At 40.3% G+C, this 15,046-nt stretch overlaps 1 protein-coding gene across 1 annotated transcript; it reads left to right on the top strand.

Annotated features, from left to right (window-relative positions):
• The first annotated feature begins 694 nt into the window (after positions 1–694).
• Positions 695–15,010, top strand: LOC147409590 (uncharacterized). Its single transcript, XM_086430464.1, has 5 exons — positions 695–2,402; positions 2,536–2,610; positions 3,277–3,491; positions 12,731–12,954; positions 13,821–15,010. Exons 1-5 carry the CDS (start codon positions 1,424–1,426, stop codon positions 14,482–14,484), a joined length of 2,157 nt encoding a protein of 718 aa, XP_086286590.1. The 5' UTR covers positions 695–1,423; the 3' UTR covers positions 14,485–15,010.
• The last annotated feature ends 36 nt before the right edge of the window (positions 15,011–15,046 follow it).

The following is a 15,046-nucleotide window of genomic DNA, read 5'->3' as shown; positions in this document are numbered from 1 at the left end:
GATTTATAAAATATGATTAGATGCATTCTTTTGCACAACACTTAATTAAAAATAAAAAAAATATATTATATAATTACAATTTAACCATCATTTATAATTTTTAAGGATCGTACAAGACAATATCAATACCAAACTTGATTAGATAATCTGTACACACGAAAAATGATAAGTATATTTATTTTGAATCATGATTATCTAACGCTCTTTTTTGTATGTTCTCTGGTATGACAATTCATATAATCATAAATCTTTATTCTTGTGTATCTTGAAGTAAAAGATCTACAATTCTGTAAAAGAAACGTACAGAATAATATTAGATTATCACGACTTGTTTATTTTTTAAATTATTTTTATTGATCTAAATTCCATCTTGAGCCCTTCGAGGTGAGATTAGGGCTGATCTAAGGTATAACTCACCTCTTTTAAATTCAGGTTAGGGCTCAACCAAATCAGACCTAAACCTAAACCCACCCATTAACACCTCTTTTAAATTCAGGTTAGGGATCAACCAAATCTGACCTAAACCTAAACCGACCCATTAACAACTCAACAGTACATGCTACAGTCATTCAGGTGGTGAGTTGTAGTGTGGTACTGTTGGGTGCCACAACCGCATTGTCTGACCCAGTTATATCAGGGATCATTTCCCAAGAAAATCCGATTTAAAGGAAACGTTAAAGCATCTTTCGGGAAAACCGAGAGGGGCATTTTCGGTATTTAAAATACTTTTCCTGTACACTAGAACAGGTCTCTCTCTCCCTGCATAGAAAAAAAGAAGAGACGACAACAGAAGGAAAGTCCCCTGTTTTATTTCTCTTTAGTCTTTAATGATAATCTCTCTTTTTGAAGAACCTCCGTTGCAAATCTCAATTTCTTCCATCTCACATTACGATTTACGAGGCCTGTATCTCCTGAGAGGATCTACTGTAGCAGATTCCACTTTCACGTTTTCTTTCCCTTTTTTCATCATTTCGTTTACGCGACACCTCTGCAAATCTCTTCTACCCAAACCCCAAAAACAACTGAGTTGCAACCTCGTTCTTTTCCCATCTAATCAGGTTTCCACTTGAGTTGAGATAAGCCCTCGTTCTCTCACAGAAGAAAGAAAGAAAAATATCTGTATTGGCTTTTAAAACACGAGCGTGTGAAAAGGACGAGTTGTAGAGGTGATTTTCATCTGGGTTTCTGAAATCGAAGGTTTCTCGAAGTGGGTTTTCGGTTTCGTGGATAACCAAATTAATTTTTAGCTGAAGAAAGAATGCTCTGTTACTGAGGTTTGGTGGAGTGAAAAAATAAACATGTTTTTCTGCAATGGGTATTGTGGAATTTTCATTAATGGAGGTTTAATTGAAGTGGGTTTCGATCAATTTTTAAAAATGGAGTTCCTTTTGTGAAGTTGGTTTGTCTGAGTTTACAGTGTGAAATGGGTTGTTCTAGCTCTACAATTGAGAAAAGCGAGGCTTTGCGTCTCTGTAAAGAGCGAAAGAGATTCATAAAGCAAGCCATCGATTCCAGGTACGCTTTATCAGCCGCTCATCTATCTTACATTCAATCTATTCGAAACATTGGGATTGCTCTTCGTCGATTCGCCGAAACTGAAATCTTGATAGAATCTTCGATGTCGACTTCTGTTACTGAGCTTGAAAAAACCCATTCTCACTCTTCTTATCAATCCCAATCTCCTTCCAAGAATGCTGAAACTGTTGATTCACCTCCAATTTCTCACATTAGTTACATGAGATCGGGCGGAAGTTCTGCTGTTACTGTTAGACTCAATCCAACCATTACTAGCTTTGTTGAAGATGACTCTATGACTTTCCCACCACCGCCTCCTCCTCCTCCAGAATCGGGTTTTTCATGGGATTTTTTTGATCCCAATGATGAAGCAGAGAGCTTCAGATTCATCAAAGAAAATGGGTTAGATCGGAATTCCAATAATTTTGGAGAGTTGAGGAAGTTTAGGGGGAAAGAAGTTGTTATTTCTGATAATTCAGAAGGCAATGGTGAATTTTTTGTGGGATCAATAAAGTCAGAATTGGAGAAAAGGGGTCGTGGAATTTCTCGTAATTCAATTGCCCGTATTCATGGTAACGATAAATTGGCAACATCTAATGCCGATTCCTTCAATGGTAATGGAAAATTGCTCGAGTCCAATCTAGTTACCAATGGTTCGGCTGAAACTTTGGCTAGCAATGTGGCTTTGAAGCAATCTAGTTCAAAGAGGGAGAAAGAATTATGCGCTGAAAGGGAAGAAGATCCTTCTGAGTTTATCACTCCTAAAGATTTCTTGTCTAGTATAAAGGATGTTGAATTCCATTTCTTAAGAGCTTCTGAATCTGGCAAGGAGGTTTCCAGAATGCTAGAGGCAAACAAAATCCGGCTCAGGTGTTTTGAGGCCAAAGGTAGTCCATGTGAATTGAGATTTTGATTCTTTTTTTTAATCCATCAATATGAACTAATTGTAGGCTTGAATGTTGTTTGCTTGGGAATGTATTATGTTGCACAAGTTCCTTACTAGAATTCATGTACTTGCAGGAAGATCATCTAACTCGTCATTTTTGACAGCTTTTCATCTTGCTTGTTGTCGGGGAGAAACCGTTCTTCCCAATGGTAGGCTTTCAATTATGAATGAATCGGAGAGATCTCCCATTAACTTGAATTTCTTAATCCTGAGTCAGGTTGAGATACCTTAATATTTGTTGATTTCCCTTTCTATATCTTCTACACATGTTATTTCATTGATGTTGAACGTGCCAACTTGCTAAGTTGGTTAAAAACTGCGACCGTGGTGTTGATACCATGACATCAAAACCCACCTTCATCTACCAATTATTGACCACTGATTTCGCTTGCTAGCCAAAAAATTAAAAGAAGAATGAAACTTGGATTGCCAAAAAAGTTGATTTTAACAGTGAAATATAGGTTATCCAAGACACCAGACCTCTGAGAATCCAAGATTAGCCTGGCTAGTATAATTTTTTCTAGAGAGATTTTATTGTCACACCAACTTTTGCTGACACCAACCCAATTCATATGTAAATCACCGAAGAATTAGCACACATCTTGGGGTGGCATTAGCAAAAATTGGTGTGGCGATAGCTGCTCTCCTTTTTTAATTTGCTATCACCCTCTAGATGGATTCACACTGCCAGAATGGTCTGAAGTATTCATAGATGGGCATGGTTATGACATAGTGTGTTCCTGCATGGACTCAGAAAACTTCTGCTATGGTTATAAAGCTATGCTGTCACATCTAATCTTTTAATATCTTTCTAGAACCTCCACAACACGTGACAAAGGTTATTATGTGGAACCGGACAACATCTTCACAATCATCTTCATCTAAAAACCCTCTCACTTCTGCATCAAAAGATGACATCGACGACAGTGGAAGTGATTTTATTGAAGAGTTTTGCATGATTACTGGGAGCCACGCATCCACCTTGGACAGACTCTATGCATGGGAGAGGAAACTCTATGACGAAGTGAAGGTACTTGGTTTAAGTTCAGGCCATTCATATAAATTATCTTCCAGATTCTCTTGATTTTATATACTGTGGTGGTGGTTGTGATCTTGTTTAATTGATTGTTGATCTTTCTAGATTGTGTACATGGCGAATCATTACCAACTTTAAATTTATGTCCACAAGTATATATTTGCATACCCACATATTTTCTATGTGGCTGCAGGTGGACACTTTATAGTGTTGAAAAAAGGTATTGTTTTGTTATATGAAGTAGGTTACGTGGACCATATCGAGCCTGGACCGAGGTCCTGATTTGGGCCATGTGGACTCCATTTTGGCCCAAATAACACCTTATCCCTTTAGGGTTCATGGTTTAGACTAGGTTTAACTTTATGAGAGATTCTATTGCCACACCAACTTTTGCTAACACCACCCCAATTCATATGTAAATCACCAAAGAATTAGCCCACATCTTGCTGTGGTGTTAGCACAAGTTGGTGTGGCAATAGAATAACTCTAATTTTATATATAAGAACACTTTTTTTGGCGTGGTCAATATGCTTTGAAAATAGAGGGCCTGTGAAATCCCAAATTTAAACTCTTTCATCAACAATAGAATACCTCTAATTTTATATATAAGAACACTTTTTTGTGCATGGTCAAAATGCTTTGAAAAATGAAGGGCATGTGAAATCCTAAATTTGAAACTCTCTCATCAACGATTAAACAATGTCTTTTTCCTGATTTCTTAAAAAATATTGTGATCTACATACATGTGGCACCCGATCATGTTTTTTGGTGCCACGTGGATGTGCAGTCCATGTAAATTGGTGGTCCTATGATCTATGCAAAAGAGAGACTTGGTGTGGATAAAAAATAGATTTTGTAAATAACAACTCCATTTCCTCTCATGTTTCACACCAAGTCTCTCTCTTTGAGAGTCCTAATGACCACAAATCTCTTGGACAAGGCTTCGATGATGATATAATGTAATTGTTATTTTGCATCTATCTTGAAAAGTTGTTAGATTTCAATTCTTTAAGTCGTTATGTATTTGATTTCTGATATTTCATTTTGAGCTCTTCTACCCAAAAGACTATTATTACCTTGTAATTTTTTGAAAAACAGATTTAGTTTTTCCCATGGATCATAACATTGCTCTGTCAAAAAAAAACTGAGCTAATTAAAAAAAAATAAAATAAACAGAGGCATAGTTTTTTTTTTTTTGATAAGTGTAATATATTGATTGAAAGAAACAAAATACAAAGAGGCCGAGAAAGCCTCTAAACAAACTACAAATCAAGAAGAAATTAAAGCATCAAAGACTACATAAAGAGTTCCATCTAAAAACGAAGTCATCAAAAGTAATCCCCTTGAACTCAATGTTCTGCTTCGCCCAAAGGTATAACAAGCCCAAAATCTCCAAGAATGTGCCGTGGGAGCTTCTCATCTTATTGTTAAACACCCTGTTATTTCTCTCATTCCACACCCCCCAAGCAATAGCCGAGGGAAGAATAGCCCACAAGAATCTTTTTCTGGATGAGAAAACATTATTGGCCCACCCTTCTAACAACAAGGAGAACTTACAAGGAATGACCCACTGAATATGAAAAAGACCAAGGAATAATGACCAAATTTGATGAGAGAATGTGCAATGAATTAAGATGTGGTCGACAGACTCCCCATCTTTCATGCACAGGGGACAACAATTAGGTGTGATCCACCCTCGAGCAATCAAATTATCCAATGTAAGAATTTTCCCAAGGGAAGCCAACCAAACAAAAAATGATATTTTAGATGGGATGGAAGTGGTCCAAATGATAGATCCCAAGAATGATCGCTCGGCATAAGAATTGAGGCACTTAAAGAATGAGCTGACAGAGAATCTCAAGTCCTTGGCCCTCGTCCATTCCCATCTGTCCTGTTCACTTTCGTTGAGAGGACACGAGTGTAAGAGATCAAGGAAAGATATCACATCAGTTATCTCCCAATCATTAAAGCTTCTCCTGAATCCCAAATCCCAAGTGGAAGTGAACTCATTGCGAATCAAACACTGCTGAATCGAGCAGTTCTTTTTTGTAGAACAGGCGTACAAAGACGGAAATTGAATTGCTAGAGGTGATGTGCCACACCAACTATCCTCCCATAATCTGATTTTATTACCCGTTCCCGCCTTGAACCTAATCCCTTTCTCGAACTCCTCGTTCATTTTCAAGATACCCTTCCAAACACTACACCCGTACGAGCCTTTAGCCTCGCCACTATACCAACCCAGTCTCTTTTCCCCATACTTTGCCAAAATGACCCTCCTCCATAATCTACCCCTTTCCTCCCCAAACCTCCATAACCATTTCCCTAAAAGTGCTCTATTAGCAAGTCTAAGACCCCTAATCCCCAACCCCCCATTCTTCTTGGGCATACACACAACCTTCCATCTAACCAGGTGATACTTCCTCTTACCATTCTTGTCATTCCATAGAAAGTTTCTCATAAGCCTCTCCAATCTGATTTCCACCGACCTAGGAAGCGTGAATAGGGATAGAAGGTAAACCGGGATACTCGTCAAGGTGCTCTTTATCAAGGTAACTCTCCCTCCTTTAGATAAGTACTTGGCCTTCCACATACTCAATCTTTTCTCCATTTTCTCTAGCACCCCTTCCCAAATTTTGATGCTATTGTAGGGTGCTCCCAATGGTAATCCCAGATAAGTCGTAGGTAAAACATCATGCCCACATCCCAAGGTCGCAGCCATCAGATGTATATCACTCACGTTTCCTACCCCAAAAATCTTGCTCTTTTGCAAATTGATATGTAAACCAGACATAGCCTCGAAACAACACAAAAGGACCCGTAACACCCTCACCTGATCCCTGGAGTGATCTAGGAAAACCAAAGTATCGTCCGCAAATTGTAAATGAGAAATCATCGGCCCATCATTCACCCTAAACCCCGAAAGCTTTCCTATAGTGACTGCTCTCCTAAACAATCTACCCAGAGCTTCTGCTATGATAAGGAACAAGAACGGAGAAAGCGGATCCCCTTGCCTCAGTCCTCTTGATCCTCTAAAAAAACCAGCCGAACTCCCATTGACAAGAATCGAGTAGGAGACCGATGTGACACATTTCATAATCCAATTAATCCATTTTGCCCCAAATCCCATTCTCCCCATCATATATTCCAAAAAATCCCAACTCACATGATCGTAAGCCTTTTGTAAGTCTATTTTTCCAATCATCCCCTCTTTCTTTTCCTTAATCCTTGAGTCAAGACATTCATTAGCCATCAAAACACCATCAAGAATTTGTCTTCCCCTCATGAAGGCCCCTTGTTCTTCATCGATAAGTTTGGGTAGGACTACTTTCAACCTCGAGGCTAACACTTTGGATATAATCTTGTACACCGAACCCACCAAACTAATAGGTCTGAAATCACTTAACTTATCCGACCCGACTTTCTTGGGGATCAAGGCCACGAAAGTACTATTGAGACTGTAATCCATGCAATTCTTATCTTGCAATTCTTTGACGACTTTCATGAAATCTTTGGCGACGACATCCCAGCAATGTTTGAAAAATTCCATAGTAAAACCATCTGGCCCCGGGGCCTTTTCCCCACTCATAGAGAAAAGAATCGATCTAACCTCCTCTTCCTCAATTTGTCTTTCCAACCAATCCCTATCTTCTTGACTTAACGCATTAAACTCTAGGTTATCCGGCCGAGGTCTCCGAGATTCTTTTTCCTTGTAAAGATCCTTGTAGTATCTCACCACACCTTCCCTAATCTCATCTTCTCCCACCACTACGATATCCTCAATGGAAAGCTTATCAATCTGATTACTTCTTCTATGGAAGTTGGCAATTTTGTGAAAGAATTTTGTATTATTATCCCCCTCTTTCAACCATTTGACCCTCGATTTTTGTTTCCAACTTATCTCCTCCATTAATGCCATTCTTTGAAATTCTAACTTCATCTCCATTCTTTTACCTCTTTCTTCTGCATTCAAATTCCCTTCTTCTTCTTTTTTGTCCAATATATCAATTTTTGACATGATCTCCTTCTTTTTTACTTCTATTCTCCCCAGGACCTCTTTGTTCCATTCCTTCAATTTTTCTTTCACAAACTTAAGCTTATTCTTGAACATACACCCCGGGTTGCCTCTAGAAGAGCACTCATTCCACCAATCCTTGACTAGATTTAAGAAGTTGGGTTGAACTAGCCACATGTTTTCGAATCTGAACGGCGTAGGGTGCTTCCTAGGATACCCAGCTTCCAAAAAGATAGGGGTGTGGTCAGAAACTGGGCTAGGACTAGCCGAATGAATGACATTATGGAACTTCTCCTCCCACACATTATCAACCAAGAACCTATCTAATCTAGACATCCTAGTATTACCTTGGTTATTGGACCAAGTGAATCTTCTACCCAAGAGAGGAAAGTCCATCAAACCATGATTGCTAATAAATTCATTGAAGTCTCTCATGCCCTTAGAGATATTCGAACCCCTATTCTTCTCATGGGTGAATCTGGTAACATTGAAGTCCCCGCCTAACACCCAAGGTTTATCCCAATAACCCGCAACATCTACGAGTTCCTCCCAAAATTGTATTCGCTCCCTGTTGATGTTTGGGCCATAGATCCCGGAGAAAACCCACTCAAAATCCTCATCCCTCTTCTTACAAAGAATAGAAATGGAAAAAGCCCCTACCAAATTTGCTACCACTTGAATCCGATCTTTGTTCCACATCATTATGATCCCCCCAGCTGAACCTAACGCGGGGAGGGCTAACCAATCTATATTTCTTCCCCAAATTTCCTTGATGATTTTATCATCACAAATGGCTAGTTTAGATTCTTGCAGTGTGACAATGAGGGGATTATTACTTCTTATAAAAGCTTTCACAGCCGCCCTTTTTCTCTTATCCCCCAACCCTCTCACATTCCAAGATAAAATTTTTTGTGACATCGGACGTCAATCATAACCCAAGTCAATCAAATGTAACCTACTTCTTATCCAACCTAGCCAAATCCTTATCCGCCCTTGGTTGTTGTAAACTCCTAGTCATCTCCAATGGGGCGACCACCACCAACTCATTGTTCATTCCGTCTCTAAAACTTCGGATCTCCTGAATATTCTCAAATTCTCCATGTTCAATCTTCTCCTCCATTCCATACTCTTTATTGATGCGCCTAATTTCCTCCTCCAATTTAGTTCTATCTCTCGAATCCCCTACAGCAACTCTCAAGATCAAGGAACACTCCCTATCATCTGTCTCGGGAACTAATCCAAACTCTTCCGCCAAGTTTAGAGCTTTGCTAGCTAACCACTCCACCGTTTCCAATTCTGCCCTAGCTATCCCTTCCTCACACGTTTCTGTTAGCAATTCACCCGGTTCTCTTGCAGCCCAATTTCCATCGTTATACACCTCTGTCCAATTTACAACTTCCACCTCCCCTGGTTTCTGAGTGTAGGTTAATGGTACAAGAGATAACTGACCGATATCTTTCCTAATCTCCCTACTTCCTGCCTCTTCTCTGACAAGCTCACAGGACTGCCGGGAATCAACAAAGATTGCGGGCAATCGATACCTGTTCAAGGAGGTGAACCCACAAGAAACAAAATCCGAGATATCCAAAGAATATAGCAATGATGCTAACGCACGATAGTCATGAACAATAAATAGGGAATGCTCACCAATATACATGGAATATACCTGCTGAAGGGTGAGTGGGCCAAAAGATTCTCTAACCTTAAAAGCTCCTTGGCTATGATTCTCTCTGTTGCTGCTGCTTAAGGGGTCAGAAATTTTTGAACTTCTTGGGTGGCGCCAAAGATCCTCTCGAAGTCTGTCCCAAATTCTAGTGACCGCTACGACGTAATGCTTGGAAAGCTCCTTTCTAAAACTCTTCTGCTTAACTATTATTGGTGTTGCTAATACCTGTTCTTTTCCCCTCACAAGATTTCCTGCCAAGACCATTCTGTTATCGATTGAAGTCGAGAGCCTTGTCTCTGTTTCTGTTATCTGAGCACCATAGTCCCCTTCAGCCACTTGAGCCCCCGCTGATGTAGAATATTCTCTTGTGTTCGTAACAGCTACATTTTGAGTCCTCGTAAATCGACAAGACACCAAGTCGGCTTCAGTGTCCTCTCTGTTGAAACCCACTAATTTCCCCTTCTTTGGTTGCAGATACGACTTGCCCTGTCTCTCCTCGATGTTCTTGTTGATCTCCGTATTTTCTTGTGATGAAAAGCTTGGTGGTGATATCCCCATATCGTCACTCATCCTTTGCTGTGAGAAATTGCTGCATAGATCTATCGGTTCGACCCTATGAACTGGAGTTCTGCCCCTCTTCATCTGTTCCTTTAAACCCAAGCACCTACCACATAATTGTTTCTGTTTGAGTAGACAAGAGACCCATTTACTAATCTTGGGTCTATAAACTCTTCCACGGGCCTGCTTATATCTTAACCCAATCCTCTTGTGCACTGCTATTGGGCCAATCCGGGCCTGTACAGGCCTAATTTTTAGTTTGGGCTTCATAAGTGTGCCTGTTTCAACAGGCCTCCAGTCCGTGTCTACTACCAGTGGGTCGTCTCTATCTGACCCCATAGATTTAACAAAGTGGGCTTCTCTATTATTACCCGTTATAGGCCCACCACTAACATCATGGGCCCTATAAATCTTATTCCCCAACCCAACTGCGCTGGAATGACCCCCAGTCCACTCCACCATCCTATTCATACGCAGCCACCTAGTGTAAACTAGGTTCCTAGCTGCCTCAGACAACAGCTTCTCCGTGCGATTGCATTTATGCGATTGGCGACGTGGCTTTAAGCTAATAATGCTCTTCACACGTGTTCCTCTGATGGCTCGCCATTTGAATTTCCTCAGACACGCTGGCTTGCTTCCCACGCTTCTTCCACTTGGTTTTGCTAATTCCCGAACTTCTCCGATAACTTCAGGCATCTTCTTCTCCAGCTGACCCTCCCCTCTCTCCGCCTGCAATCTACCTTCATCCACTTGTTTGCCTTTCTCAATGGCTGTTCTCATCTCGGCGGCTTCTCCTTTCCTTGGCTCCTCTGCAATGGCCTTCCTCTCTATTTCGTTCCCTACCACCTCAATCCCTAGCATGTACCGAAAGCCATCCATCCAAAGATACAACCCGCGCCGCATCTTCCATGGTGAGCAACCCACTCTTAGCCTCGCTTTGTCCAATCTCGAGCAACGAAGTGTGGTCGAATCTACCTCTAGTAGTCCGCCCAGTTGAGCTCCAATCATTCTGAAAGCCTGGTTCATCCACAGATGGAAAGGTAACCCACTTACACAGACCCAAGTTCCACCTTCCTTCCAATCTGGTTTTAGAGAGTTGCAGTCCGCGAACCAAGGCCGTAAGCTGAATGTACTGGTCCCTACCGAGATTGATCTTCTCGCGTTCACTTTCAGGAAATCTAGTCTGTTACCCAGCATCAACACCCGAGTATTTGAATCCCAATCTAACAATTTGATCTTTGCGTTTTGAGAAGTACCGAGCTTCATTTCCTGCAAAAGACCCTCCCAATCCGCTTCCATAGAGTTTGTACTACAAATAAAAGACCAACGCCATTTACCAAACCCTATACCATTATTGTGGGCTTGCGTAACCGCAGGCTTGTAGGCTTGCTTCGCTACAGGAATGGAACTCCCGTCTTCTCTTGTTGCAGTTGGTATAACCTTCTCAGTCTTTGATTTAGAAGTTTTGTTCACTACCTCGGCCCATGAAGTGCTCTTCCCTCCTTCCTCCATAAGGTCCTTCATCTTCTCTTCTGGGTTTATCAGTGTTTTCAAAGCGATGCTAACTTCCCCCCAACCATTACCTCCTAAACCTTCCGGGAATACTATCCCTCTTGACCGTAGTCTTTCCGAGAACTGTTGTAACTTCAGAAATCTTCCAAAACGATTCTGCTCTTCCTGGATCAGAAATATTCGGCCATCTTTCGAATACTTTGCTTTGAAGATTTTCGTTGAGATTCTCGCTGCGTCAAGTTGTTTGGAAACCCATATTGCTTCATCTTCCAGAAGCTGAATGTTCGATTCAAACCTCCTGCCCTTTTCCTTGATCTTTAGCCATCTTCTCCGTTGAACCCAATCTCCTGTTATTTCAAAAACTTTTCTTTCCACCTGCACCTCCATGATCTTCATAGCATCTCAAGCTTAACAGAGGCATAGTTTTTGAGTCTCTGAAAACTTGAAAAGGCTTAAAAACCTCCAAGTTAAGCCATGGAGGCCTTTTTATTCATCCATAGTGGTGGTCTGCTCTTCTTAAGTCTTAGCTCTAGTTGTGTTTTATTTATTTTTTTGCTTGGTTGGGTTAGTGGTTAACAGTTAGCATTTAGAATAAGAAGGGGTTCAAGGGGTTTGAACCTAAGACCTTGGGAACAACCTCCACAAGGTCTTACCACTTAGCTAAGTGGTCCTTCTTTGGCTCTAGTTGTATTTACTACATCAGTTATGGTTACAAATCTCAAAGGTTTTCAAGAGATTTTACTCTCTTATTAGCCTTGTCCATTTTCCTTTAGTGTCTATTACGTACTCAACAAAACTGAATTAAGCATTTTTGCCTATCGTACTTCATTTGGTCATTAAAAAGTAGATTCATGGTCCATATGTATCCAGTGCTGGGAGGAAGGCTTTTATCATATACATATTTCCGTGCTACACACTTTAGGAAGACTTTGAGGTGTTTCAAAGGGTGATTTAACAATCTCTATTTGCAAAAGCCGTTGAAAACAAGAATACATTATGTGAAACCTAGGGTTGGGGATTGTCTCCAACCATTAAAAAAATTGTTATTGAGTAACCTGAATGACTCATAAGATCTAGAAAAAAGTTTGTGTTTGACCCTGAATGTCTCATGCATGCTGATGTACGTTCTCAAAAAGTAAATTCCTAGGTACTGCATAAGACACTTCAGCTTGCACTCTAAAATGTAATTCTCTCAAAGAGTTGTCATCTAAACAGGCTCCAGCAACCCACGTTTGCCTAAATTAACCTTCAAACAGATACCGATTGAAAACATTTAAAATGGGCTTCAAGCTAATGTTGTGTTTCATGTTGGCTTCACCAAAAAAATTGAAAAAAAAAAAATCAATTGGTTGTTATTGCTCAATCAAATTCATAGCGAACTTCGAACAGCTTTAGGAGTACAAGCATGTTTAGAGATGCACGTGCAAGCATGCACGCACACATAGACACTTTTTTACTGGTATTCATTTCTGTCTCTTGTAGGCGAGTGAATCCATTAGGAAAGAGTACGATCAGCGGTGTGACCAGCTCCGAAACCAATTTGCCAGAGATGCAGGTTCCCAAGTAATTGACAAAACTCGAGCAATTGTTAAGGATCTTCACTCACAAGTAAGAGTGGCTATTCACGCTGTTGATTTGATCGCAAAGAGAATTGAGAAACTCAGGGATGAAGAGTTGCAACCACAGCTTGTAGAGCTCATACAGGGGTAAGCTTTCCGTTTCTGTCGTCTTACTGAATAATTTGAGTTTGAATGAGTGAGTTCCCTTTAGATTTTCAATCCTTTTCCGACCATATCTGGAGTAATATTTTTAAATGTGGAGGTGTGGGCAATGCACTTCGAAGGCCCAAAGCATGAGGTGTAAGCCTTTAGGCATTCAACGTAAGCCTCACGAGTGTTAAGTGAATGCCAATATATATACGGGACATGTCCAGGGGATATATAAAACTGACAACTATTTTTTCACAACCACCCAGATGCTCCATTTTTTCAATGTTTTCTACAACACCATCAGATGCCGTTGGATCTTGTAAAAATGGATGGCATCCAATAAATGTAAAAATAGTTCACTTGTAGATATCCCCTGAATGTGACCCTATATTATCTATATATATCAGGATGAATTTAGTTTGAAAAATAGTGATTGGGAAAAAATCTAGGAAAAAAATGTTGATTCATCTCTTATGTGTAAAGAGATATTTTTGCCGATGTTATATGATAAAAGATGGCTTCTTAGTATTTGACTAGAGCTAGGGTAAACAGGAGACAAAAACCGGAAAATAAAATCGAACGGGTTAAGCTATTGCAACACATGCACCTAAGGTGCACACCTTTGTCTAACAAGAGGCTTGAAAAAAAAGGAATAGAAGGCATGAGGAATCCGTCTTCTTCAAAGCATTTTTTATAAGCTGATTGCGTAACGAGGTTTTATGCCTTTTTTACGCAGGTGTGCAGGGTGTTTTGGGAAAATCCCACCCTAAAAAAATGTATCAACTGCCTTTTGAAAGTAGATTTATGTGAGATGTATCTAATGACAAAAAGTGTAAGACTCATAACTGGTGGACCCTTTGCAGATTGATTCGTATGTGGAAGGCCATGCTTGAATGCCATCGAATGCAGTACATAACTATCTCTTTAGCCTACCATGCGAAGAGCTCAACAACCGAACCAATCCAAGGAGATTCCCATGAGCAGGTTGTGGCTCTCCTCCAGCATGAGATCGAATGCTTTGGGTCAAGCTTTGCAAATTGGATTGAGGCACACAGATCTTATGTGGAAGCACTCAATGGCTGGCTTCAAAACTGCATCATAATGCCTCAGGAGCGCTCCAGGGGTAGAAGGACCTCTTTCTCCCCTCGTAGAGCTCTGGCTCCACCTATATTTGTTCTCTGTCGTGATTGGTCGACCGAAATCAAAGCCCTCCCATCAGTGGAGCTTACAGAGGCCATTAAAGCCTTTATGTCTGATTTACGCAGTTCCATAGCACATCAGGTAGTGGAACCACAGAAAAAACAAGTAATCTCGGATTTAGAGAACAATGGAGAAACCAAGAGTGGAGAAGATGAGAATCATGAAGAAGACTCTTCTAACTTGAGTAGCATACACACAAGTTTGGCTAAGGTACTTGACAATCTGACCAAGTTTGCTGAGGCTTTGTTGAAGGTTTACGAAGACATAAGGCAGGGGAGTGAGGTGGCTCAGATTGCATATGCCAATTGCAGGGTAATTAGAAAGTGACAAGGGTGGGATAATTAAATTAAGAGAGCTTCTCTTGCCACCCCAACTGTTGCTAACGCCACCCCAAGATGTGTTCTAATTCTTTGGTGAATTACATATGAATTGGGGTGGCATTAGCAAAAGTTGGTGTGGCAATATAATCTCTCTAAATTAATTAGCCACCCAAGGGAGATGAGGGGTTGACTTTTGTAAAATTTAAGCTGATGAAAAGCACTTTTTAAGAAGAATTGTGCCAACTCATGTGGTCTTCACAACTTCTCAAAAATCAAATTAGAAGGAAATAACAAAATGCATTTTTTTAGGGAATTGTAAATTATCGAGAGCATCCTTGAGACATGTTGGATCTCAAGATATTCAATTATGTGACTTAATGTAGAAATGTTTCAATCTACACACATTTGTGAATTAGTGATATTATGGCAGATAAAGAAATCTTTGATCCAACAAAGATCAAGGGCTACAATCTATGTTATGTTTCTACCATGCAACTGATTCTATCGAAAACCGATAGCCTGCAATGTGCCATGCAAATATGTCACACACGGTTACAAGAAGAATGCAC

Source organism: Akebia trifoliata, chromosome 2 (genome assembly GCF_017979445.1).
Source record: "Akebia trifoliata isolate Shusen 1 chromosome 2, ASM1797944v1, whole genome shotgun sequence".
NCBI lineage: Eukaryota > Viridiplantae > Streptophyta > Magnoliopsida > Ranunculales > Lardizabalaceae > Akebia > Akebia trifoliata.
The sequence above is the reverse complement of the archived record's forward strand: the minus strand, read 5'-3'. Positions and strand labels throughout refer to the sequence as shown.

Excerpts from the sequence above, each read along its gene's own strand:
- LOC147409590 (XM_086430464.1), top strand. The coding sequence starts at position 1,424 with ATGGGTTGTTCTAGCTCTACAATTGAGAAAAGCGAGGCTTTGCGTCTC. Across the intron at positions 2,611-3,276 it reads AGAAACCGTTCTTCCCAATG|AACCTCCACAACACGTGACA; the intron begins GTAGGCTTTCAA and ends ATATCTTTCTAG. Across the intron at positions 12,955-13,820 it reads CTTGTAGAGCTCATACAGGG|ATTGATTCGTATGTGGAAGG; the intron begins GTAAGCTTTCCG and ends GACCCTTTGCAG.